The 24,499-nt window shown below is 38.4% G+C and overlaps 1 protein-coding gene across 1 annotated transcript in view; it reads left to right on the top strand.

Moving 5' to 3' along the window:
- Positions 1–24,499, top strand: part of BTBD16 (BTB domain containing 16) — a 106,587-nt gene that overhangs the window by 28,092 nt on the left and 53,996 nt on the right. Inside the window, exons 7-9 of the mRNA XM_043988322.1 lie at positions 8,256–8,325; positions 11,107–11,237; positions 20,519–20,638. Of these exons, the coding sequence (XP_043844257.1) occupies positions 8,256–8,325; positions 11,107–11,237; positions 20,519–20,638 (321 nt within the window). The remainder of the gene's footprint in view (positions 1–8,255; positions 8,326–11,106; positions 11,238–20,518; positions 20,639–24,499) is intronic.

Here is a 24,499-nt window from a genome sequence, read left to right as displayed (position 1 = left end):
TTAGAATCAGAGGAACTTGGTTCAAATCCTGACAGCCATTTATTGCTTATTTGGCCTTAGGCAAGTCACTTAGACCCCTGTCTGGATCTATTTCCTCATCTGTTGAATTGAATTAGGGGGTTGGGGGAAGCTAGGTGGCACAGTGGATAGAGCACCGGCCCTGGGTTCAGGAGGACCTGAGTTCAAATCCGACCTCAGACACTTGACACTTATCAGCTGTGTGACCCTAGGCAAGTCACTTAATCCTCATTGCCTCACAAAAACAACAGCAACAACAACAACAACAAATGAATTGAATTAAGGGCTTGATTAAGACAGTGTTTTAAGGTCTCTACTAGCTCTAAATTTTATTATGACTTTACTAGTCTTAGTTGATTTCTATCTACTTACTCTAGGAATGAATTGGAATTCAACTGGAAGGAATTAATGATGAAATGGCAGGAGTGGGACAGAGAGAGGGCATTTTGTAACCAAGGCAAGGGAAAGAAATTGCATAGCAGAATCTGAGACATGCACTTCTCAGAGTTTCATGCTCAGTAGGCTTAAAACTTAAGGTGGAATGCACAGATACAATATACAACAAAGGTGCATTTGCAATTGTCAGCAAGAGATGGGTGATGAAAAATGTTGGAAATGTTGGTTTAGTATTAAGAAACAAAAGAGGCTGGTGTTTTTAAGAATATATTGAAGGGACGGCTAGGTGGCACAGTGGATAAAGCACCGGCCCTGGATTCAGGAGTACGTGAGTTCAAATCCGGCCTCAGACACTTGACACTTACTAGTTGTGTGACCCTGGGCAAGTCACTTAACCCCCATTGCCCCACAAAAAAAAAAAAAAGAATATATTGAAGACTTGTGTCTAAATAACACGAACACTTTTCTTTAAAAAAAAAATAGAAAAGTGGGGACAGATAGGTGGCGCAGTGGATAGAGCATCAACCCTAGAGTCAGGAGTACCTGAGTTCAAATCCAGCCTCAGACACTTGACACTTACTAGCTGTGTGACCCTGGGCAAGTCACTTAACTCCAATTGCCTCACACACACAAAAAATGTAAAAAGTGAAAGCAGCTAGGTGGTGCAGTAGATAAAGCACATGCCCTGGATTCCAGAGGACCTGAATTCAAATCCGGCCTCAGACCCTTGACTGTGTGACCCTGGGCAAGTCACTTAACCCTCATTGCCCCACAAAACAAAAACAAAAGCTGAACAAACAAAAAGAAAACATTAGGTCTGAGAAGTACCTAAAAAAACCCACAAAATGAAATTGACTAGTTCTTTTAAAAATATTTTAAATGTTCTTTTAATAAACAAATATTTATTTTTCTCTTCTTTCCATCTCCCACCAAAAAAAAACACCTATTAAAACAAAATCTTTGTAACAAATATGAATAGACAAACCAAATGTTGCTACATTGTGACCAAAAATTGTGCCTTTCCATCCGCATGTTTAGTCCATCACCTCACTGTCAAGAGATGGGTAACATTATTAATCACTGGTCCTTTGGAATCATGGTTGATCATTATGTTAACATAAATTGTTCTCATGGTTTATTCAATTGACTCTGAATCAGTCCATACAAGTAATCCAGGATTTGTCTGAAACTGCTTCTTCATTTTTAGGTAATTAGAGCATTCCCATTATGTTCATATACTATACTTTGTTCAGCCATTACACAATGGATAGAAATCCCCCTAATTTCCAGTTTTTACCACCGTAAAAAGAGTTTATATATATATATATATATATATATATATATATATATATATATGTATATGTATATGTATATATATATATATATATATATATATATACACATTTTGTATAGGTGAGTCATTTTCCTTTATAGTTTCTTTGGGAGTAATGGACCTAATAATGATAGTGCTAAGTTACAAGGTATATGCACATGTTAGTAGCTTTTTGGGCATAGCTCCACATTGCCCTTCAGGATGGCTATCCCAATTCATGGCTCCACCAACGGTGCATTTATGTGACTATTTGCTCTCAGCTCCTCCAGCATTACTAACTTTCCTTTTTTTGTCAACTTAACAAAATTTCTTTAACAGAGATCATAGACATTGAATGAACTCTTTGTATTAGGGAGGCTAGGTGGGATGGTCGATAGAGTGCCAGGCAGGAAGTCAAGAAAACTCATCTTCCTGATGTCAAATCTAGCTTCATGCACTGTGACCCTGGGCAAGTCACTTAATCCTGTTTTCCTTAGTTTCCTCATCTGTAAAATGAGCTGGAGGAGGAAATGGCAAATCATTCTAGTATCTTTGCCAAGAAAACCCCAAATGGGGTCATGGAGAATTAGATATGACTGAAACAACTGAACAGCAACAAGTGCAATCAAACACTCAACTTGTTCATATGAAGAATAAAATCCCTGCCAATTTAGAATGATGGATAAATATATAAAGGGGATGCAACATGTATCACAATTGTGATAGCTCCAGCCTAACCTGTTCAGATAAATCATTGAGCATAAATAATGTGAAATGAATGAGGAAAATATATTGATACATAATGTCACACTTTGTTACAGAGATGCTTTATGGTTATAGAACAACTGTTATAATAATAAGGCAAAAAAGTCATGAAACCACCTTAACCAGCAAACATTTGATCTCCTACCTAAGTAGAAAGCCAAAGGCACAAATTTAGGGGGAAAAACCCCTACTGGTTTGCAAATCTTTACAGAGGAGGCTGGTAAGAGATTATGAGTAATATTGTCTCACAAAAGAGGTAGAAGCAGTAGAGGGGAAAACAGTTTTGCAGATAGCTTTATATGAAATCCACTTAAATCAGATTATCTGAAGAATATTTAAAGATGAAACTTCAATAAGATCATAAAATAGGTGAAAATTCAAGCAGATATCTCTGCATTTCTGTAACAGACTATTATTTTACCAGTGACACTGTGAACACCATATTTGGATTCCACGAAGAAGTGGAAATGGCACTAAAGACAAGGGGAAGAGCAACTGTACTTAAACTTAAACAGAGGAAATTCATACCAGGGGCAACCCAGTTTTGAAACCATTGAAGTATAGATTCTCAAGATATTCCAAAGAAAGGAAGTCACAAAATGAGTGGGGAGAAAAGTGAAAAATTACTTTTTTATATGTATAAAATTTATTTCAATGATCTACGTAAAAATTGAGGGTATCCTTGATGAAAATATGAGAGGGAAACAGGCAGTTTTTCATAAATTATTTTCTACAGCAGACCACATCTTCACAGATCCTACTGTTTATTGTTTGTTGATTTTTTTTAAGTGAGGCAATTGGGGTTAAGTGACTTGCCCAGAGTCACACAGCTAGTAAGTGTTAAGTGTCTGAGTCCAGATTTGAACTCAGGTATTCCTGACTCCAGGACCGGTGCTCTATCCACTGCACCACCTAGCTGCCCCATTTGTTGATTATTTTTAAAGTATTTGATCAGTAGACTGAAATGCATACATATAGGCTCTCCTCCAAAAAGGTGTCTTACATGCATATGTTAAAATCATACAATATTTCTTCAAAGACTTCTCACCAGAGAAATCACTGCTAAAAAAAATCCTCTTATCACTATAAAGTGGTTCCTCATACTCTAGGTCTTTCCAAATACTAGTTACTAGTACTTCCCCTGAATCATTAAATATAATTTTATCTGTAACCACATACACATATAAATATATGTGTGTATATATCCATATAGATCAATATGCTCAGTTGTTTTCAGTTGTGTCTAACTCTTCATGATCCCATTTGGGATTTTCTTGACAGAGTTACTGGAGTGGTTTGCCATTTCCTTCTCCACTCATTTTACAAATGAGGAAACTGAGTCAAACAGGGTTAAGTAACTTGTCCAGGGTCAAACAGTTAATAAGTATCTGAAACCAGATTTGAACTCAGGAATATGAGTCTTCCTGACCCTAGGCCCGGTACTTTATCCATTGTGCCACCTAGATAGCACATATGTATATAGTGTGTGTGTGTGTGTGTGTGTGTGTGTATGTATTCACTAGAATATACATTCCTTAAGGACAGAGACCGTTTCATTTTTGTCTGTATTCTCAGTGCCTGGAATGTTATGGGTGCTTGATAAATGTTTATTGGTTGATCTAACATTCTTCTGACTATTAATATCAAATGAGGTAGAAAACAGGAAGATATATGTTCACCTAAACTGTTCAGCTCTTCAAAGAGAATGTCTATTACAAAGTCCAAATAAAAGAAGAATTCCTAATAGATGATGAATTTCTCCTAATCCTCCTGTATGTGGATAACATTGGGCTGGTTGCATTATATACTAAAATATTACAGAATGTATTAAGTGAAATATACAATCACTCAAAAGAGGTTAATGTAATAATCCACAGAGTAAGAATAATACGTAATGTCAGCTTTCCAAACTATGCATGATATGAAGCTGGGTGGACAGCCCAATGCGTTAATGATCAGTACATATACCTTGAACAGATACTGTTGATTGGCAATGTGCTGAGCCCAGAATTGAGTAGGAGAAAGAGAGTAGATTGGCTTGCATTTGGGAAATTACACAACACTGTCAACAGTCCCAAACTACCTCCTGAACCAAAACCCCATATTTTTTATCATAAAAAGTATTTTATTATTTTCTAGTTACATGTAGAGATTGTTTTCAACATTTGTTTTTATAAGATTTCTAATTCCAAATTTTTCTCCCTCCCTCTCTTCCCTCCCCCCCTCATCAAGACAGCAAGCAATCTGATATAGGTTATATATGTATAATCCCATCAAACATATTTCTGCATTAGTCATCCTGTGAAAGCAGAATCAAAACAAAAAGGAAACACCTTAAAAAACAAAAAAGTAGAAACAGTTCAATCTGCATTCAGATTCCACAGTTCCTTTTTCTGGATGTGGAGAGCATTTTCCGTCATGAGTCCTCTGGAATTATCTTTGACCATTGTATTGCTGAGAAAAGTTAAGTCTATCACAGCTGATCATTACACAGTGTTGTTGATACTACGTACAATGTTCTCCTGTTTCTGCTCATTTCATTCAGCATCAGTTCATGTCTTTCCAGGTTTTTCTGAAATCCACCTGTTCATCGTTTCTTACAGCACAATAGTATTCCATTACATTCATATACCACAACCTGTTCAGTCATTCCCCAATTGATGGGTATCCTCTCAATTTCAAATTCCTTGCCACCACAAAAAGAGCAGCTATAAATATTTTCGTACATGTGGGAAAACCCACCTTTTCTGTTTTTTTTGTTTGTTTGTTTTTGTTGGGTTTTTTTTTTTTTGCAGGGCAATGGGGGTTAAGTGACTTGCCCAGGGTCACACAGCTAGTAAGTGTCAAGTGTCTGTGGCCAGATTTGAACTCAGGTCCTTATCCACTGCACCACCCAGCTGCCCCAAAACCCATCTTTTAACATCAAATTCTATTGGCAATGCTATATGGTTATGAATTATGGAACAATTTCTAAAGAATCAAAATTGTAGGTGACCTAAAAGGCAATGGAGAGACTTAAGCTGGGCATAAATAAGTTAGAGCAGATTACAAATGAAGACTTATGTGCAAGAGATGACATAAAAAATATCATCCAAGTGGTATTTATTTGGGTTTCCAAACAAACTGGTCCAGGTGGACCAGCACTGTATTGAGTGTGAAGATTAATTTATAGTCAGTCTAAGCCCTTCATTGGTATTCATGTAATGTTAAAAGACCCAAAGGAAAGTCTCTATCCTATTGATTAGACTCCCTTTGTAGTATTCTTAGGTAGACAGATAAAAGCTAACCAAGGTGAGAAGTTGTAAATGGGTTTCAGATTTCACCAACTTCACTATTCACATGGATACCCTCATTGATGTTAACAGATGTATACAAATATTGACGATGTATAGTTTGGAGGTAATGAATTCCTTATATTCTTTTGTGTAAAGCATGAATTCATTTTGTCTGTTGTAAATTGGCTTCTTTAAATAATAAATTATTTTTTTGCTCTCTGATTCTTGTAAGCTTAGCAAGTGGGAGAGGCTGGGGGAGAGGCCAGGAGTCCATGAGAGCTGCTGTTACAGACAAGGCTGATGACATCACTCTGCAATGCCACCGATGGTTTATTTTCTACTCTTTTGCTTCTATTTTATTGACTTTTGAAGAACTAGCAATCATGCTTAGCTGAAGTATGGTTAAGAAAAGAAAACCGCTTAAGTGGGGGTAATTTGACCTCTCAGGACAATGTTTTTTATCTGCCAGAGTACCTAGGATGGATTTATTTTTCTTTATTTGAAAAATGTCATTAGAATCTAAGGCTCCCAATAGTCGTCCAATGTTTTTACCATGAGCATACCAGTGATGTGGTGTCCAGATCACCATACCTAGCTTTAGAAGTCTTGAGTGCATGTACTAGTTTTTGCCACTTACCATATGAACCTAGCTAAGTCCCTTAGCCTCCTGAATCCTGAGTTTCTCTAAATATAAGACAGGTATAAAGGGATGTATGCATTTCATCTCTTTATAAAAAGAGTTCAATTAACTTCCCATCTACAAATATTCCTATTTTGCATTGTTTTCTAAAGATATATGACCAGTTCATAATAATATTTACACAAAAAATTTAGCATTTATAAATTTCTTTCCTTATTACTGTGTTGTAAGAATGGGTTGATATGGTAAAAAGAACACTGGAGTAAGAGCCAAAGAATGTGGATTGGAACCCTGGCTATATATATTTGGGACCTTGAGCAAGTTGCTTCACCTTTCTGAGACTCAGTTTCCCCTTCTGTAAAATGAGTGAACATATTATTGGAGGAACTGAATAAAATTGATCTTGATATTGTTATAAATGAAACCAGAGGACAAAAGGACTGTGAGGCAAAAGGAAAAGATTCTTTACTTGTACTCCTCGGAGAAGTAAATCAAAGAGCTGGAAGAGTTAATTCTATTGTTTCTAAAAGTAAGAAGATATTATGTTAAAGTTATGGTTCACCAAATGGGTAATACGAAAGTGAATGGTGGTCAAGAATATGCTGTACATATTAGCAGTGAAGAATTACTCAGAAGTGGAATAAAGGATGTCATCAGTGAGATGTATAATGAGAAAGGGAAGTGGCAAGGATAATGAGCAGATATGTTCCACTGGTTTCCAAAAAATGTAAAGAGATGTTGATGAGGGTCCCCAGCACCTTGGGTGGATGGCCTGGGGAAGATTTGTGAGCAGATATGGACAAGACTGACATAGCATGAAAAGGCATGGATGGGTTATACACCATTGGAGGGTATCCTACAGGTTCATCAGATCCCAGGTTCATCAGAGCATCAAGGAATGCTCTTTCTGTGAGATAGGTAGTGCAAGTATTATGATCTCCATTTCTCTGAATAAGAAATTGAGGTTCAAGCCAAGTGACTTGCTCTTGGTCCCATGGCTTGTAAGTCTTGAGTTCAGATCTGACTCTAATGTCTATGCCCTTTGCAGGACAGAGTACTGTCTCTCTAACTAGCAAGATGTACTGAACCATGATGGTTACAACAATCACAGAGCTTGGCATTTGTCCAGCATGGGTTCCCTAAAAAGCTCAGCATTTTCATATCTGTTACCTTCCTTTGGTAAGTTTTAACATACCATTTCTAGACAGAGAAACAGAATTAGATAGACTTGCCTGGACAACTTACCCAGGATATTATAGTCATCCCTCTTCTATTTTTTAAAGGGAGTCCAGACCTGTGATTTCATTGGTATAGAGAATTTCCAATGAGAAATACATAGCATTTATATAGTGCCTTAAGGTTTGCAAAACACTTTTCAATATTTTATCTTATTTTATCATCACAGCAATGCTGGGAAGTATTATTATTATTCCCATTTTATAGATGAGGAAACTGAGGCAAACAGAGGTTAAGTGACATCCCCAGTGTCATACAGCTAGTAAGTGTCCAAGGCCAGATTTGAACTTTGGCCTTCCTGTCTGCAGGTCTAGCACTCTACCCGCTAAACTAACAAATTCCCCAGAATGTTAATTCCACCTACCAATACATATTTGCAATTTTTCTACATTTTATATTCTCAGAAAGTTTCCAGGGACACTAAGAGGTTGCTACTTTACCAGAGTCATACAGTTAATATGTTTCATAAGTAATATTTGAACCCAGGTCATCCTGACTCCAAGGCTGCCTCTTTATTCAACATGCTATGATGTATCAACTTAATTTTTTTATAGGGCATGACTCATCCCAGGGTTCTTTTATAATAGAAACACTTTTGATTCTCTGTTTCTAGGTGTGTGTCCTTGATGAAGGATGGAATTTCTCCTTGTACCATTCAGACATATTACATGGCTGCCTGCAAGGTAACTCATGCTGGAGACACACCACATAGGGGACTTAGCTTTTCTTACCTTTAGCATTAGCTCTCCTCAATGATCAAATAGCTAGTGTATGTGTGTATGAGATTTAGCATTTGATACCTGTATAAATAAGAGGGCAGGTAGGTGACACAGAGTACTGAGCCTAGAGTCAGGGAGATTCATCTTCTTGGGTTCAAATCTGGCCTCAGGTACTTATTAGCTATGTGAGATCCTGGACAAATCATTTAACCCTATTTGTCCCAGTTCCACACCTGTAAAATGAGCTGAAGAAGGAAATGGCAAACCACTCCAGTATTTTTTTTACCAAGAAAACCCCAAATGGGGTCATGAAAAGTCAGACATAACTGAAATGACTGAACAAAAACAACAACATGGTTTGAAAAGTTGGAAATGACCTCAGAGGTTGTCTAGTTCAACCCATTCTTGAACCAGAATTTCCTCTACCATCCAAACAGGACAAATCACACAAACAAATCATTCCAGACAGAGTATGACTACAGCAGTGCAACAAGAGTCTTACCTCCCTCAATTTAGATATTATGTCACACTGTTGATCTATAGCAGGATGTGTTCCCCACATCAACTTATCTTCCCCTGCTTTTGCAATTGATTTTTTGAACCAATCAGTAGAACTTTACATTTGTCCTTATTAATTTTCATCTTAGATTCAGTCCATCATTCTAAGCTGTCAAGGTTTTATTGGATCATCTTGGAACTCAAAGAATGTTATAGTGGAAGTGATATTAGAGATAGAATCTAGTTCAGCCTCCTATTTTTTTTATTTGAGAAAATCGAGGCCCAGAAGGAGCAGCAACTTTCCCAAGGACATATAGTGGCAGCACTGGGGCTCAAAATATGCCCAGATTCCTAGAGTCCAAGGTTATTTCCAAATAGGGAAAGGTTTTCTACAGAACCTCCTTCTCTTATGGTATCACTCTTTCCCCCTTAGAATCCTTCTTCCTCCTAGGATTTTCAAGTTGTCTCAAGATAGACTCCCAAATCTTTCATTCTCTAAAAATTTCCAACCCATTCTTCCTTTAAAAATGTATCTGTTCGGGGGCAGCTAGGTGGCGCTGTGGATAGAGCACCGGCCCTGGAATCAGGAGTACCTGAGTTCAAATCCGGCCTCAAACACTTAACACTTACTAGCTGTGTGACCCTGGGCAAGTCACTTAACCCCAATTGCCTCACTAAAAAAAAAAAAAAAATGTATCTGTTCTCTTCCCCACAACCTCAGAGCTCTGTTTCAGAGGCCAGTTAATCTGATAAACTAATATATGCAGGAGTATACTGGAGCCTGCTCATAACCAGCACATGAGAGCTGATTGTAAATTTTCGCTATATGGACATTGGTTTTTGGAGAGCCAATTGTTAAACATTTACCAGCACAGCACTGTTAAGATGCTAATGGAAAGATCTGGGTCTGAAATCCAGCTCAGTCATATACTACCTTGTTAAGATATTTTACCTCTGTGACCTTTAGTTTCCTCATCTATTAAACATGGGTATCGATGCCTGCAATGGTGGTTGTGAGGATATTTGTGAAAGACTTTGAAACAAAAGATGCAATGTAAATGTCAACTGTTATTCCATCCCTACAGTAGGATTACTTTAACCAAAGTAGGAGTGATTCTGACTGGTGGGAATGTCAGACAGCCAGTGAGGTTAATGGGAGTGATCTTTGATGGATCTTTCAAATCACCTACATCCAGGGGTGTGCTGGAGCCAGCTCATACCAGCTTAGAAGAGCTAATTTTAAAATTTTCAGCATGAGCATTTATATCTCTGGAATCAGTGAAAGCTACAGATCAGGGTTCGATGTATTATTTTACTAATTGTCTAGACTTTTAAAAATGGAGAAAATGTTAAAAAAAAAAGTAGGTTAAATTTAAAATGTACAGTGTCCCCCCTTCCCTCCCCAGAGAGCCAGTTGTTAAACAGTTACCAGCATATCCCTGAATGCATGCCATCTCAAAAGGATTGACTTTTCTCCTACTTGTGAAAACCCTCAACATCCAGAACAATGCTGGTTACCCTCAAATCTCTCATGTAGGACCCTGTGGATGCCCCTGTCTCGAATTATGATGGAAACTGATAGCAGTAATTATAGTTAATACCAATTTGTAGATTACTACTGAAGCACAAAGCCAATTAATGAACTTTCCTGAATGGGAGAATTAGTCACCCAAAACAGGGGACCTAATTTTTCTTGGGCACAGTAAACGTATCGCTGTAATTAGGGGTCAGGGGACCTGGATTTGAATTCAAACTTTGCTGCCTATGACCTGTTGGATTTTTCCGGGTCTAAATTTGTTCAATTGTAAATGGAGGGATTTTGACTAGATGATCTCTGAAATCCCTTTGAAACCTTGATGAAATAGCAACAGACCTTTCTATCTTCCTCCTCTGCTTCCTGTTATGAATAACTTACAAAAGAACCACCTCAAATATTTACTTTGTTAGTCTATCCATTTTATCTTCTTTTGTAATGTCCTTACTGGATCCACTGTGCAGATCTGTTACAAGGACTTGGTTTTCTTTCTTTTCTTTGTGGGGGAGGTGAGAGGGAGAGAAAATAAGTGCTTATTAACTGAAAAAAATAAAAATCACCTGTGTTGGTGGTGGTGAACTTCAATACCAGGCTACATAGATTTAGAAAACATGGTTTTTAACAGATTGGTAATGCTAAATCTCACCACAAGATGGTGCCCGGAGCTCATAAGTGTCTTGGCAAATCCATTTTTTTTTTTTCATCTCAATCAGTACAAGGAAGAATTACTAATCACCGCCTGTGAGAAGTGGCTAGAAATGAACTTGGTTCCCCTGATCGGGAAGCAGATCTATCTCCGAACAATACCACAAGAGCTACTCCAGAAAGTGCTCAAGTCCCACAGGTCAGTGGGTCTCTCCTTTGAGGATTAAAGGCTTGGGAGGAAGGATAAAATACAGCAGACTGGATAGTGGATGATGAAAAGGTGGTGATGGTGGGGGGTTAGTTGCCAGTATTAGCATCCGAAAAATTTGAGGATTTCCCAGGGCAGGGGATGAAGTAGGAGGGTATCTGGGTATCACTTTATGGTCTTGCTTGCAGTCTCACAGAGGGAAACATGCTCTGTTCTCCTTTTAAAAAGGCCCAGACAATATTCCCCCTCTGTGTAGATGAGGGGAGAGGGAGGATAATCACAGTCATGGTCATGATCATAGTTCCCAAGCTGGAAGGGACTTTAGAGGTTATCTAGTGCAACACTTTCATTTTACAGATGAAGAAACTGAGGAACAGAGAGAAGTTAAGTGACCAGCCCAAAGTTATGCAGGTAGTAAAAGCAGATCTAGAGGGGCAGCTAGGTGCCACAGTGGATAGAGCACTGGCCCTGGATTCAGGAGTACCTGAGTTCAAATCTGGCCTCAGACACTTTACACATTTACAAGATGTGTGACCCTGGGCAAGTCACTTAACCCCAGTTGCCTCACAAAATAAAAAAAAAAAGCAGATCTAGAAACCTTTGTGGAGTTCCCTTTAGGGATGGACACGGGAGGCATCTTTCTATCATCTCTCCTCAAGGCTCATCATTCTTTCCATTGTAGCTTACTAGAAATCTCCACCCCCTGATTCCACATTAAGTCATGTAGAGACAGATGGGGGTATGTATTCTCCCACTTCCTCCTCCTCCTGCTGGATCAAATACTCCAAATTCCCAAGGATGCTATTTATGGGGGGGGGGGGATAAATTTTGAAAGTGAGAATTAAATTTCCTTAGGAATCCTACTAGAATTTTAGATGTGAAATTTGAAATGTGTTTTCTTCACATCCTCTCAATGAAAATCATTCAGATTTTTTAAAAAATCACCAGCAGAACAGCTCTAAAGAATCAGATTCATTAGTCAATTCCAATTCCAGAATGTCAGATTCTCAGGGACAGGGCAGCTAGTTGTCACTCTCATCTTTAATGGAGAATGTGCTTGGCCCAGCATACATCCTTCCCTCTCTGTTCTAGGATGCTTTGTTATCAAATAAGACCTCACTAACTCAGAACCCAAGATCTGATGCTGGCAGGTGACTGTTCAATACATCATCCTCTCTCTGTCTGGGTGCAGCGAAGAAAATGTTTTGAAATGGCTGGATTGAAGATAAACATGTCTTCCCTTGCACTTTCAAAACATTCCCCCTCCTTGGAAAGACTGTGCTGTCCTACTCCTGTAGTATTTGGCCAAGGGCGGAGGGGGCTGGGGGGGGGGCGGGGAGAGGAGAAGCATTTGACCATAACACAGAAAACTGGAGGTGGGATGAGGAATTGATTTCAAAATTACAGCAGGGGTGGAAAAGAGGCCAAGAAACTCAAATGTCTAGCGTCTCGTCTCCAAAACTAGGGTAGATGTAACTGTCTTGTGTAAACTGGCTCCTTTCTCCTTTTGTCCAGTCCCAAAATTCTGTCTGCACAGTGAGTACCAAAATTACTGCAAACTAACTTTAGTGTTCACGTAAATAGCACCTATCCCCGGATGAGTTAGGGTTGGGATGGCCAACCCCCTTAGGAGGACAAAGCCAGATAACGGAAGCTTATAACCGACAGAGATCCCTCATGGATCTCCGAAGACGTAGTTTATGAATACTGAAATCCTCCAGTGGCCTGTGTTTACTTGGTCATCTGAAAGGGCAAGGGGCAAAGGTTCTTAAGCAGCTCTTAGGAGGATGTATGATTGGCTTACTTTGTTAAAAGTGTTGAATTTCCTTAAGAAGGGCCTGCTTTTAGTTGCCCTGGCTTCCTTCAGATCTCAGCTCAAATTTCACTCTCTGCAGGAGCCCTTTCCCAGTCTATCTACCTGCTAGAGCCTTGCACTCTAAGGTTATCTTGCCTCTCCTGTGTATGTATCTTGTGTGTACCCATTTGTTTAGATGTTGCCTGCCCCTGTTAGAATGTAAGTTCTGAGGACAGGGACTGTATTTGCCTTTTATTTGTATTCCCAGTGCTTAGCATAGTGCCCATCACATAGTAAGCCCTTAATAAATACTTTGACTTAACTTGGCTGATTGGTACAGATTAATTGATGCAAAATGGGTAAATCTGGATTAGTTCCAGTAAGAGAGGTCTGTTCTATGAAGAAAAATCTCTGAAATAAAAGGGACTTTGTGTTAAGATGCCAAATGCTGGAGCCTTAGAAATGAAACTTCCTATTCATTTATCTAACCAACACTTCTAGTTAACCCCTAGAAGTAGCTGGATGGTACAGTGGATGGAAGGCTGGCCTTGGAGCCCGAGTTAAAATCCTGCCTCAGATGCTTACTAGCTGTGTGACCCTGGGCAAGTCACTTAACCCTTGTTAATTTCATTTTCAATTTCATCATCTGTAAAATGAAGATAATAATAGTACCCACCTCACAGGATCAAATGAGATAATGCATGTAAAGCACTTTGCAAACCTTAAAGTTCCATATAAATACTATCCTCATCATTCTTTCCACTGTGCCTTACTGGGAATCTCCACCCCTGACTCCACATTAGGTCACGTAGAAACAATTGAGCATACGTGCTCCCCCACTTGCTTCCTCTCCTCCTGCTTGATCAAAGGCTCCAAATTGCCATGTGTAATATATTGATATTATTCTATCTGAGGGCCAGGGTGCCCTTACCTCACGAAATGCCCTCAAGATACTTTGGATATTCTTTGGGCTTTTGGGGACTAGTATTTGGTGTTATGGGCTAGTTGGGTTTTGGGGAAGGCTCTCTCCTGATTTTTTCCATTAGATGCTTAGCCTGGCCCTAGTTAGCTCATGTAGGGGTTACATGGGCTTCTATTCCTGTGGGGTTTTTTACTCTCCTTTCTGTAAACAGCCTGAAGCAAAATATGTATGGTTTTCTGGAACTTCTTGGCCAGTGGTTTTTCCTATGTTTACTTGGGCATTCAGTTTGAAATTAATTTTCTTCTGAGAGGTCACTACTAGGTTATTCTGCTGTGTAAACTCCCAAATCTTATGTTACCCTCCTTCTTAGATGTCTTTCACTGGAACTCATAGTTCTCATGGAATTACAAGACCAGAGAAGAACTCCAGATGTCATAGTCCGATCCTCATTCTCCATGAAAGACTATTGATACCATCCCAGAATAATACCACCCATTTTTTAAAACAATCGTTTCCTCTTTCCAATAAGTAGTCTGTGTGTTAACTAGAAGCACTAATTATGAAAACAAAGATCCTGCTTTATAGTGAAGACCTCCGTGTATTCTGTCACTTCGATCTTGACTTCCTAAGCACCTTTAAAGATATTGTTATTATTATCATCGTTGTTATTATTTTAAAGGTTGGGTTTTCCTATCTCACTTAGGCTGCCGGGAGCACAGGGGCCACTCACGGACAGATCCCGCTAGTAATCATCCAACTTCGATCTGCTCCTTTTCCAACCTGGGACAGTTCATCCCTGGCGTTCTGGCAGCCCCCTCCTTCTGGGGACGTACCACAGTAATGCTGTAACTCAGAATCGTTATTTAAGAGATCCACCCACCTCAACCTCCCAGATTGTAAAGATTATTGTAGGCATGAGCCATCAGACCCAGTTGAAAGACCTAATACTAAAAGGATCCTTTAATATGTTTAATGATTTCTGAAATGTTTGTTGTTTAGCAACTAGAAAGATGAATATCATAGGTTGGTGTTAGACAATATAGCTAGGGGGCACCTAGGTGGTGCAGTGGGTAAAGCACCATCCCTGGATTCAGGAGGACCTGAGTTTAAATCCAGCCTCAGATACTTTACACTTACTGGCTGTGTGACCCTGGGCAAGCCACTTAACCCTCATTGCCCCAGAAAGAAAGAAAGAAAGAAAGAAAGAAAGAAAGAAAGAAAGAAAGAAAGAAAGAAAGAAAGAAAGAAAGGAAGGAAGGAAGGAAGGAAGGAAGGAAGGAAGGAAGGAAGGAAGGAAGGAAGGAAGGAAGGAAGGAAGGAAGGAAGGAAGGAAGGAAGGAAGGAAGGAAGAAAGAAAGAAAGAAAGAAAGAAAGAAAGAAAGAAAGAAAGAAAGAAAGAAAGAAAGAAAGAAAGAAAGAAAGAAAGAAAGAAAGACAATATAGCTAAAGACCAAACGCTGGCTTACTTGACAGTTTCTAATAGTAAGTAATCAGCTGATCCCTTAATTGGGGTTCCTTTTTCACTTTTGTTAGTCAACACTTGGCTCTTTGGGTTTGTGAAGTATTTTATACAAGTTATCTCATTTTATCCTCCCAAGAACCCTACAGGTATCGTCATCCCCACTTTTCAGATGAATAAACCTAGCTGGAAAGATGCTAAGTGCTGATGGTGGAATTCAACCCCAGGTTTCTGCTGACTTCAACCAACTGTAAAAGCCTTTTTGCCATACCACACTACTTTATTAGAAAAGCATTCTCTCCCTTCCCCGCCTCACTTTTTAAGGGGGCAGATTTAAATAGATTCCATCATGACTATTTGTGCCCTTGAGAAAGTGAAACTAATTTAATTTAATTTAATCTGAATTCCTTCTTGGTATTATTGAAAATTCTTATAGATCTAACTTTAAACATCAGCAATACAATATATTGTCTATCTTCATTTGAAAACATGAATTTTAATATTTAAAATGCTCATAGTAATTTATTAATTACTCTCTGTTCATATCTTCTGTGAGAATGAATATTTCTCTCTCACATTTGATAACTAATTATTGTATTAGGATCAAGGTTTTTCCCCTACAGAAACCAACCAGGGTGTGTGTGGGGGCAGAAATCTCTCTTTAAAATTTACCCAGGCCAAGATCTAATCAGACAGTAAAAGAAATTTTAAGTTTGGGCTAATGGGTGTATTCCTGCTCATTGTGTTTGTTCAGATGGGTTTGGGGAAAATTTTTATTTACCTTTTTATCAAGACAGGTGATATGAAAATTGATGTCTGTTTGACCAAGATTTGGGTGACCTAAGACATATACCCCAAGACTCTTATTTTAATATAGTCCATCTCCCATTGTATTAAACAATCACAGGTGATTGACACCCCTCAGGAATACCTACTCTTTGAAGGGCATATAAACTGTGAGCCCACTACCACCATTAGGGGTCTTTGTCTAAGAGAGAAAGCCAAATAGCCATCCTTTTATTAATAATAAGCATTCTGGCCTTGTTAACAAAATAATTGCCTTACCCAGAAACTATGTCTCTCAGAATTTTTTAAATTATCATACTTCTTTTTACCCCCCCCCCAAGTTTGAATTTTATACATCTGATTTTACACAGAAGAAATTCAAGAAAAGGGGTTTTTTTAACTTTTTTTTGTGAGGCAATACAAAATAAAACAAAAACAAGTCATAAAATCACAGAGTTGGGAAGGATCTCTAGGTCAACTGGTAGCCAGACAAGAATCTATAAAACACCTGGCAAGAGGTCATCTGGCATTTTCCAGGTCTCCAGTAAGTGGGAATGCACCACCCCTAGAAGCAGCACAACCTGCTTCACAGCTAAAGTCTGATTTTTTTGTAAGTTCTACTCATTTTTCCAAGTTCTGCTTTTGGTGGCCAAGGAGAGCAAATCTAAAACCTCTTCGCTATGGATTCCTTCAAAAACTTGAGAAGCTTCAAGCCCTTCACAGTCTTAGTTGCCCTCATCTGGGTGGGCTCCAGTTTAGAAATGTTTTCCTTGGGATGGCTAGGGTGGCACAGTGGATAGAGTGATGGGTCTGGAGTTAGGAAGATCCAAGTTCAAATCCTGTCTCAGACACTTACTGTGTGACCCTGGGCAAGTCACTTAACCTCTGTCTGTTTCCTCATCTATAAAATGAGGACAATAATCACACCTACAGTTCAAATTTGTAAAATGCTATAGTAGGCATTTATGGAGCAGCTAGATAGTACAGTGGATAGAGTACTGGGTTTGGGATCTGGCCTCAGATACTAGCTGTGTGACCCTGAGTAAGTCACTTATCTATTTGCCCCATTTCCTCATCTGTAAAATGAGCTGCAGAAGGAAATGACAAAGCACTCCAGTATCTGCCAAGAAAAGCCCAAATGGGGTCACAAAGAATTGGACTAAAAAGACTGAACTACAACAATATACTAGATACTTAGTAAATGCTTATGATATTGGGAATTTAATTCAGTTCAATAAACACTTATTAAGTGTCTACTGTAAGCAAAAATGTACTTTGCTAGGTGCTGAGAATAGAGTCACAAAGTTGTCCTTGCCCTCAAGGAACTTATATTCTACTAGGGGAACATAGCAGGTTTAGAAATACAGTACAAGGAAACTGAAGTGGGCAAAAGTGCTAACAACTGGGGGAATCCAGGAGACATCTGAGCTAAGCTTTGGTCTAAACATAAATGCAGAGTACAACAACAAATTTCTCCCCTCTTTCATCTATGACCCTGGAGCCTTATAATCATATTAATTCTCTTGGTCACCATAGCCCCCTGTTGAATCACGTTGACCTTGCAGTCTATTGATAGCCAACCCAGATAATTCTTTTTTTCAAATGAACTTTTATTTAGACACACTCCCATCTCATGCTGGTGAAGCTGATTTTCAAATCAAATATAAGATTTTAAATGTATTCTGATAAATATTAATATGAATTATATTTAAAAGTAATTTTAAAATGAAATTAATTTCACATTTTTTGATTCTTTTTTATCACTGCTTTCCTTTCTAGATATTCTCCAGCCATCCCATCAATAATACAGCTTAGAATTTTGCCAGGAATTCACTGGCCTCTAATGTGTCTAAAATATGTTTACATATTATTGTTATGAGCAGCCTCTGTGGTTAGACTGCTCCAAAGACAACTGGACTAGCCAGGAAGCTGTTCTACAAATTTGTATTCCTAAAATATGTTAACTTTTACTACTACTATGACCAGAACCCATGGTTAGACCATTCAAAAGCCGATAAGGAAACACATACAAACCATTATTTTATGTTTATGTTTTATTTAAGTTTATTTTATATATACACATATATATGTATATATACATATATATGTGTATATATGCATACATATACTTATACACACATACATTGCCTGGCATATTACCTACTAATTATATAAGCAGGCCATTTTCCCAATTCCTAATCTTAAACAACTAGTGTTGACCTAGGGAGAGTCTCATTAAGACATATTAAAATACCCCACATCTGAACTCATATGCAGACTCAGTGGGGAAAACTATCCCCTTTGGGCTATATGTAAAATGGGGATTGAGTAATGATTGGGGAAAAGTTATGTTTCAGTCTGCTGGGATTTTGCCCTTTATATTGAATGAATGCTGGATGGGTTAAATTTATTCTTGGACAATTTTTTTCCTTAGAGGACAAAGGTCTCTGGCACAATGGAAAGATCTGGGTTCAAATCCTACTTCTAACACTTACTGCTTGTGTGATCTAGGGCAAGTCATTTAGCCTTCTTATCTATAAAAGAAAGAACTTGAGCTAGATGTTTTCTGAAGTTCCTTTTAGACCTTGATCAGTGATTCTCTCATCCAGTGATCTCAAGGTTATATTTGTTCCCCGACAAATCATCTCTTAAAGAGCAATATTAGTGTTGTCCTGGTAGGCCATCATTTCTCAAAGGAGGCTATCTCTGATATACACATAAACCCACTGGATCCCAATACAGTAACCAAAACCAGAAAATCATCTTGCTTAAATAATTATCCTCCACAATACAAATTGAAACAGGATCTTAATTTATGTGTCTGTTTAGTCAGATACGTGTCATACCTTAACTTATAGATTTGCTTAACTCACACTTGGGCAATGTAATTTCAACCACAAAAATGAACAGATCATTTGACAGTTTCTTGGTGCTTTAAATCTTAAAAATTCCTCTCCTGTGGGATAGCACATCACTGAGCTCTGCAGGAATTTTCCTCTTCCTGCCTTAACATTACATGGCTTTTTCTTACCAAGGTCAAATCCAGAGGCACCAGCAGATGACATGAAAACCAGATACCCAGCAAAAGCCAGTTCTGCACTTGCCAAAAATAGCATAAGATGGTGGTAATATTTCCACTGTCCTTTCTGAAAACGGATTTATTTTTTCACAGGCTTTTCATCCACCATTGCCATCAAAAGTGGCAGATGAAAGAAGTGTTAACAGAGCAGTGAATATATGGGCATGTGTAGGACAAAACAGAAACAAGAATACTCATCAGCCACAGCTGGGAAATGTGAATCAATTAAAAAACAATTAAGTTTAAATCCATGTGTTATAGAGTCACAGTAGGTTAAAGAAGCTTGTGTTGGGGTTGGGGCGGGGGGGGGGGGGTGTTGGGCTTGAACATTTGCTCTTTGAGCTTGTGGTGATGGAGTGTAGCCACCTTCTCTCATATATCATCATCCTATATAGCATCTCCATTAGTGCAAACACTAGGCCAGATGGTCCATGGGTCTGACCAATTTGACAATTCTTATATTTTTATTGAAACACCAAGACTAATTCCATATTTCTTAGGTAGGAGCTAAAATCAAATCTTCTATTTTAGCACCATAATAATAAAATAATACTATAATAGAGTTATATGCTATAACAATATCTATTACATATTAAATTAATAATACACTATGATGTGTAAAGATAATACTTTAATATAATAAATATAACACTATAATGATAATTTTAATTATGTGAGACTTTCAAATGAGGCTTTTTCCACCATTAAGTTTTCTTCCATATCCCCATCCCTACCCCCACCCCCATCCCCTAGCTTGCATTTGCAGAAATATGTAGGGATCACTGTGTGGTAAGAAAGAAAAAAATAATCCCCAGATCTCTTATTATAATCTGTATGGCCTTGGGCAAATCACTCAATTCAGCTTATTTCAACAAGAATGTATTAAGTTCCAGGTACTGAGTTAGGCATTATGGATTCAAAGACAAAGAACAAAAAGCCAAACATTGTCTTCAAGGAACCTACATTCTACTAAATTTAACCACCTGAACCTCTCTTTCCTTATCTATAAAGTGGGAGGGCGCGGTGGGGAGGACAATGTGGAGGGTGGTAAGGAAGACAGTTGAAGGTGTACAATGATTTCTAAGGTCTCTTCTGGTTTGAAATCCTATGACTAAGTGATGCTCTCCCCTGAAACAGTTTTCAACATTCTGTTAAAAGTATGGATAAATTAGTAAGGATCTGCTTTTCTAACTAAATTCTCTCTCTCTCTCTCTCTCTCTCTCTCTCTCAGGCTGTTTACTTTCAGTGAGTTTGATCTGCTAAAAACAACACTATACTGGGTCTACCTCCAACTAAACCTCAGACTTCAGTCAATTCCAATCTATGAGACTGTCCTGGCATTTTTTAACAGGTAACAAGCTTCACATGTTAATGTTATTATGGAAAACAATACCATCCTCCAATGACATGACTTCCCACGAGATGAAGGAACTATGACTTTCTGTAGTAAGAAAAGAGTGAAATTTCCTTCTGGGACATAAGATTTGGGGATGCATTTTAGCAAATAACTTACTTGGAAACATAAATGTAGCTGTTACAAAGGGGCCATATGGTTCTGCAAATTTGTTTTATGTTCAATAATAATTATTATATAGTAGGGACATATATGTGGGTATAGAAATATACATACACACACACACACACACATATATATATATATATATGAAAAGAAATACTATATTGGACTTAAAATACCTTATGTTTGAAATGTATTTTAATTAGGCTGTTATCCTTATTTAAACACCACCAGTAGAGCAGAATACTGTGTGGTTGCTGAGCAATTAAATATGCATGTTTAGAAAGAACAATGACAGTGAGGTCAGAAGATGGAAGTTAAATACCAGCTCTGACAGCAATTAACTATGTGACCTTGAAATGGTCACAGTCACTTCAACATTTTTTCTCACTTGCACAAAATGTTGGAGTTGGACTAGATAATTTCCAGGGCAGTGGTTCTCAAACATTTTCGCCTCAGGACCCCTTTATACTCTTAAAAATTATTGAGGACTCCAAAGAGCTTATGTTTTTGTGGGTTATAACAACTAATATTTTTATCATATTAGAAATTAAAACTGGTAAAAATTTTTAAATATTTATTCTTCAAAACAATAAACCTGTTACATTGACATGAATAACATTTTAATTTAAAAAAACTATATTTTCCAAAACAATAAAAATCGAGTGAGAAGAGTAGCATTGTTTTACATATTTTTGCAAGAGTCTTTAATGAGGGGGCAGCTAGGTGGCACAGTGGATAGAGTATTGGCCCTGGATTCAGAAGGACCTGAGTTCAAATCTGGCCTCAGACGCTTGACACTTACTAGCTGTGTGACCCTAGGCAAGTCACTTAACCTCCATTGCCCCGCAAAAAAAAAAAAAAAAAAGGAGTGTGCAAGAGTCTTTATTGTCTGGTTTGATAGAAAAGACCTGGATTCTCATATCTACTTCTGCATTCTTATATGTTGTTTTGGTAGAAGTATATGAAGAAAATCCAGTCTCATACAAGTATGTCATTGGAAAAGGGAGAGTCGTATTTCCATAGGCAAATAACATCTTAGCGTTATTATGAAAATAGTTTTGGTCTCTGGCCTCTGACCCCCCAGAATAAAGATCTTGAGGACTCCTAATGGTCCACAAACCACTTTGAGAACTGCTGCTCCAGGATTTCTTTCAGACCAGACATTCTGTGAGTCTTTGGTTTTCTAAACAGGACGATCATTTATCACCCATATTGAGAGGGATGAAAGAAAGTCTTTATGTTAGAAAATAACCTAACCAATGAAAAGTACCTAGTGCCATACCATAGGACCTGGAGCATGGTGATGGGGTATGTATGGACAAATGTCACAGGCACAAGAGTAGTGTTGGTAGCCTAGGGCAGTATTGGGGACTCTTAGGCAGGACTGTGGGCAAGGTAGCTCAGAATGATATCTTGGGAGTATGTCAGTGTTTCCGTGACCTTTTTTAGTAGTTCTCTACCAGTGTCCATGGCAATCTATCACACTCAGTCACTGGGATGGGATTCACCCAATGTGATAGCAACCTTTTTCTGTTTTTTAAATTTTTAAAAAAATTTCTTTTAGTATTTCTTGGATACCAGATAAGCACTTGAGCTATCTCTCTGTTGTCCCTTGCTCTTGCCAAATGGCTCATCTCCTTTTCCATTTATTCCAGAGTTTGATGATGCCTTATTTTAATTTATTCATGCAAATAATTTTAGATGACATTCTGCACCTGCTTACACCTACATCTAGTCTTCCTATTGCTCTTTGGGTCACCTGCAGTTGTGGCTCTGCTGAGGTTGTAGTCTTCCATTATATTCAGTTATTAACTTATTTTTCAGAGGCTGTGGAAAAAGAAGGAAATAAAATGGCATTATTGCTGCTTCACATAGCATGTCTGGAATCCTTAGTTCTTTCACCTCCAATTACTCAGTCATTATGTTATATTGAGCGACTACAATGTGTCAAGTATAGTGCTGGGTTCTGTGATATAAAGACGTACATATTCTAGTACATAAAAAATAAATTTTAATTAAGATGATTTAAAAGGCAAAGCAACTCAAGGGGTCAAGAAAAACCTGATGTGGAAAGCAGTGTTGAAGTTAAACCTTAAAAGAAACCAAGGATTATAAGAAATAGCAGTAAGGAGAAAGTACATTCCAGGCCCAAGGGGGTCTGCCAGTGCAAAAGTACAGAAAAGAGAGACGTAGGACTACATGTTAGAAATATCAAGAAGTCCAGTTTAGTTGGACGGAAGGGTACATGAAGGAAACTAATATAAATAAAATAAGGTTCAAAAAGTCGTTTGGGGCCAGGTTGTGAAGGACTTTAAGTCCTAAATAGAAGTGTTTATATTTGACCCTGCCAATGATAGGAAGGCAATGGAATTTAATGAACCAGAAGAGACACAGTCAGATTTACACTTCAGAAAAAATCAGTTTGGCTGTTGTGTGAAGGATGGATGAGAGAGGGGGGAGATGATAGAGGGAGATAAATTAGGAGGCAACTGCAATGTCTGGGCAACTAAGACAGTGGTCATGGGACGGCCAAGAAGAAGACAGATGGGAGAGCTGTTTTGAGGGAAGAAATGACAAGATTTGACAACTGAATGGCAATTTGAGCTGAGTGAGAGTAAGGAGCTGAGTCCTTAGTTTCAAACCTGGGTGACTGGAAGGATGGTGGGATCCTTGACAGAAGTAGGGAAGTTCAGAAGAGGGGGTCATTTGGAGGGAAAGAAAATTAGTTCTTTTTTGGACACATTTAATTGAAGATATTTATGCAAGATCCAGTTTTTAATGCCCAGTGGGCAATTGATTATGTAGATCTGGAGTTTAGGAAAGGGATTAGGGCCAGAAATTCAGATCTGGGAGTCATCAGCATAGAGACAATAATTAAAGCCATGTGAACTGATGAAGCGACCAAGAGAATGTAGGGAGAGAAGAGGAAAGGGCCCAGGACAGAGCCTTGAGGCACAATCACAATAAGAGCAGACATGATAATGACCCAACAAAGGACACTGAGAAGAAGCAGTCAGACAAATAAGAGGAAGATTCAGAGAGAGCAATGTCACCAAAACCCAGAGGGAGAGATTATCTCAGAGGAGAGAGTAGTGAACACTGTCTACTCACTTGATGTCAGAGAATCTTGTTCTTGATACAAAAGGGCTCTGAATGTATCTGCCTTATGAGGCTCCAAGGTCATGAAGTCATGGAATAAGAGTCATCCCCTAGGGGGCAGCTAGGTGGTACAGTGGATAGAGCACTGGCCCTGGAGTCAGGAGTACCTGAGTTCAAATCCGGCCTCAGATACTTGACATTTACTGACTTTGTGACCCTGGGCAAGTAACTTAACCCTCATTGCCCCGCTAAATAAATAAACAAACAAACGAATGAATGAATAAATAAATGAATAAATGATTTTTTAAAAAAGAGTCATCCCCTGCTAAAGACAAAAATGATGGGTTCTACAAAGCTAGTGATCTAATTGCAGCCCTCATGGTGTTGCCTGGGGCTAGGTGGAACATTTCCAGTGCCACCTGAGAGGCAGGGTCAATTCTCAGTTCCCCATGTGGGGCTAGAAGTCTAAGATTAGGAAAGGTCCTAGTTTGGGGTCTCCTGGATGAGTTGAAGCTACAGCACACCAGATTCACCAGACCTCGGCAACATCTCACTATATAACATTCATTGTGCCTCATGGGTAATGATGCTCTC

Source organism: Dromiciops gliroides, chromosome 2 (assembly GCF_019393635.1).
Source record: "Dromiciops gliroides isolate mDroGli1 chromosome 2, mDroGli1.pri, whole genome shotgun sequence".
NCBI classification, from domain to species: Eukaryota; Metazoa; Chordata; class Mammalia; order Microbiotheria; family Microbiotheriidae; genus Dromiciops; species Dromiciops gliroides.
This window is presented reverse-complemented; position numbering and strand designations above follow the sequence as displayed.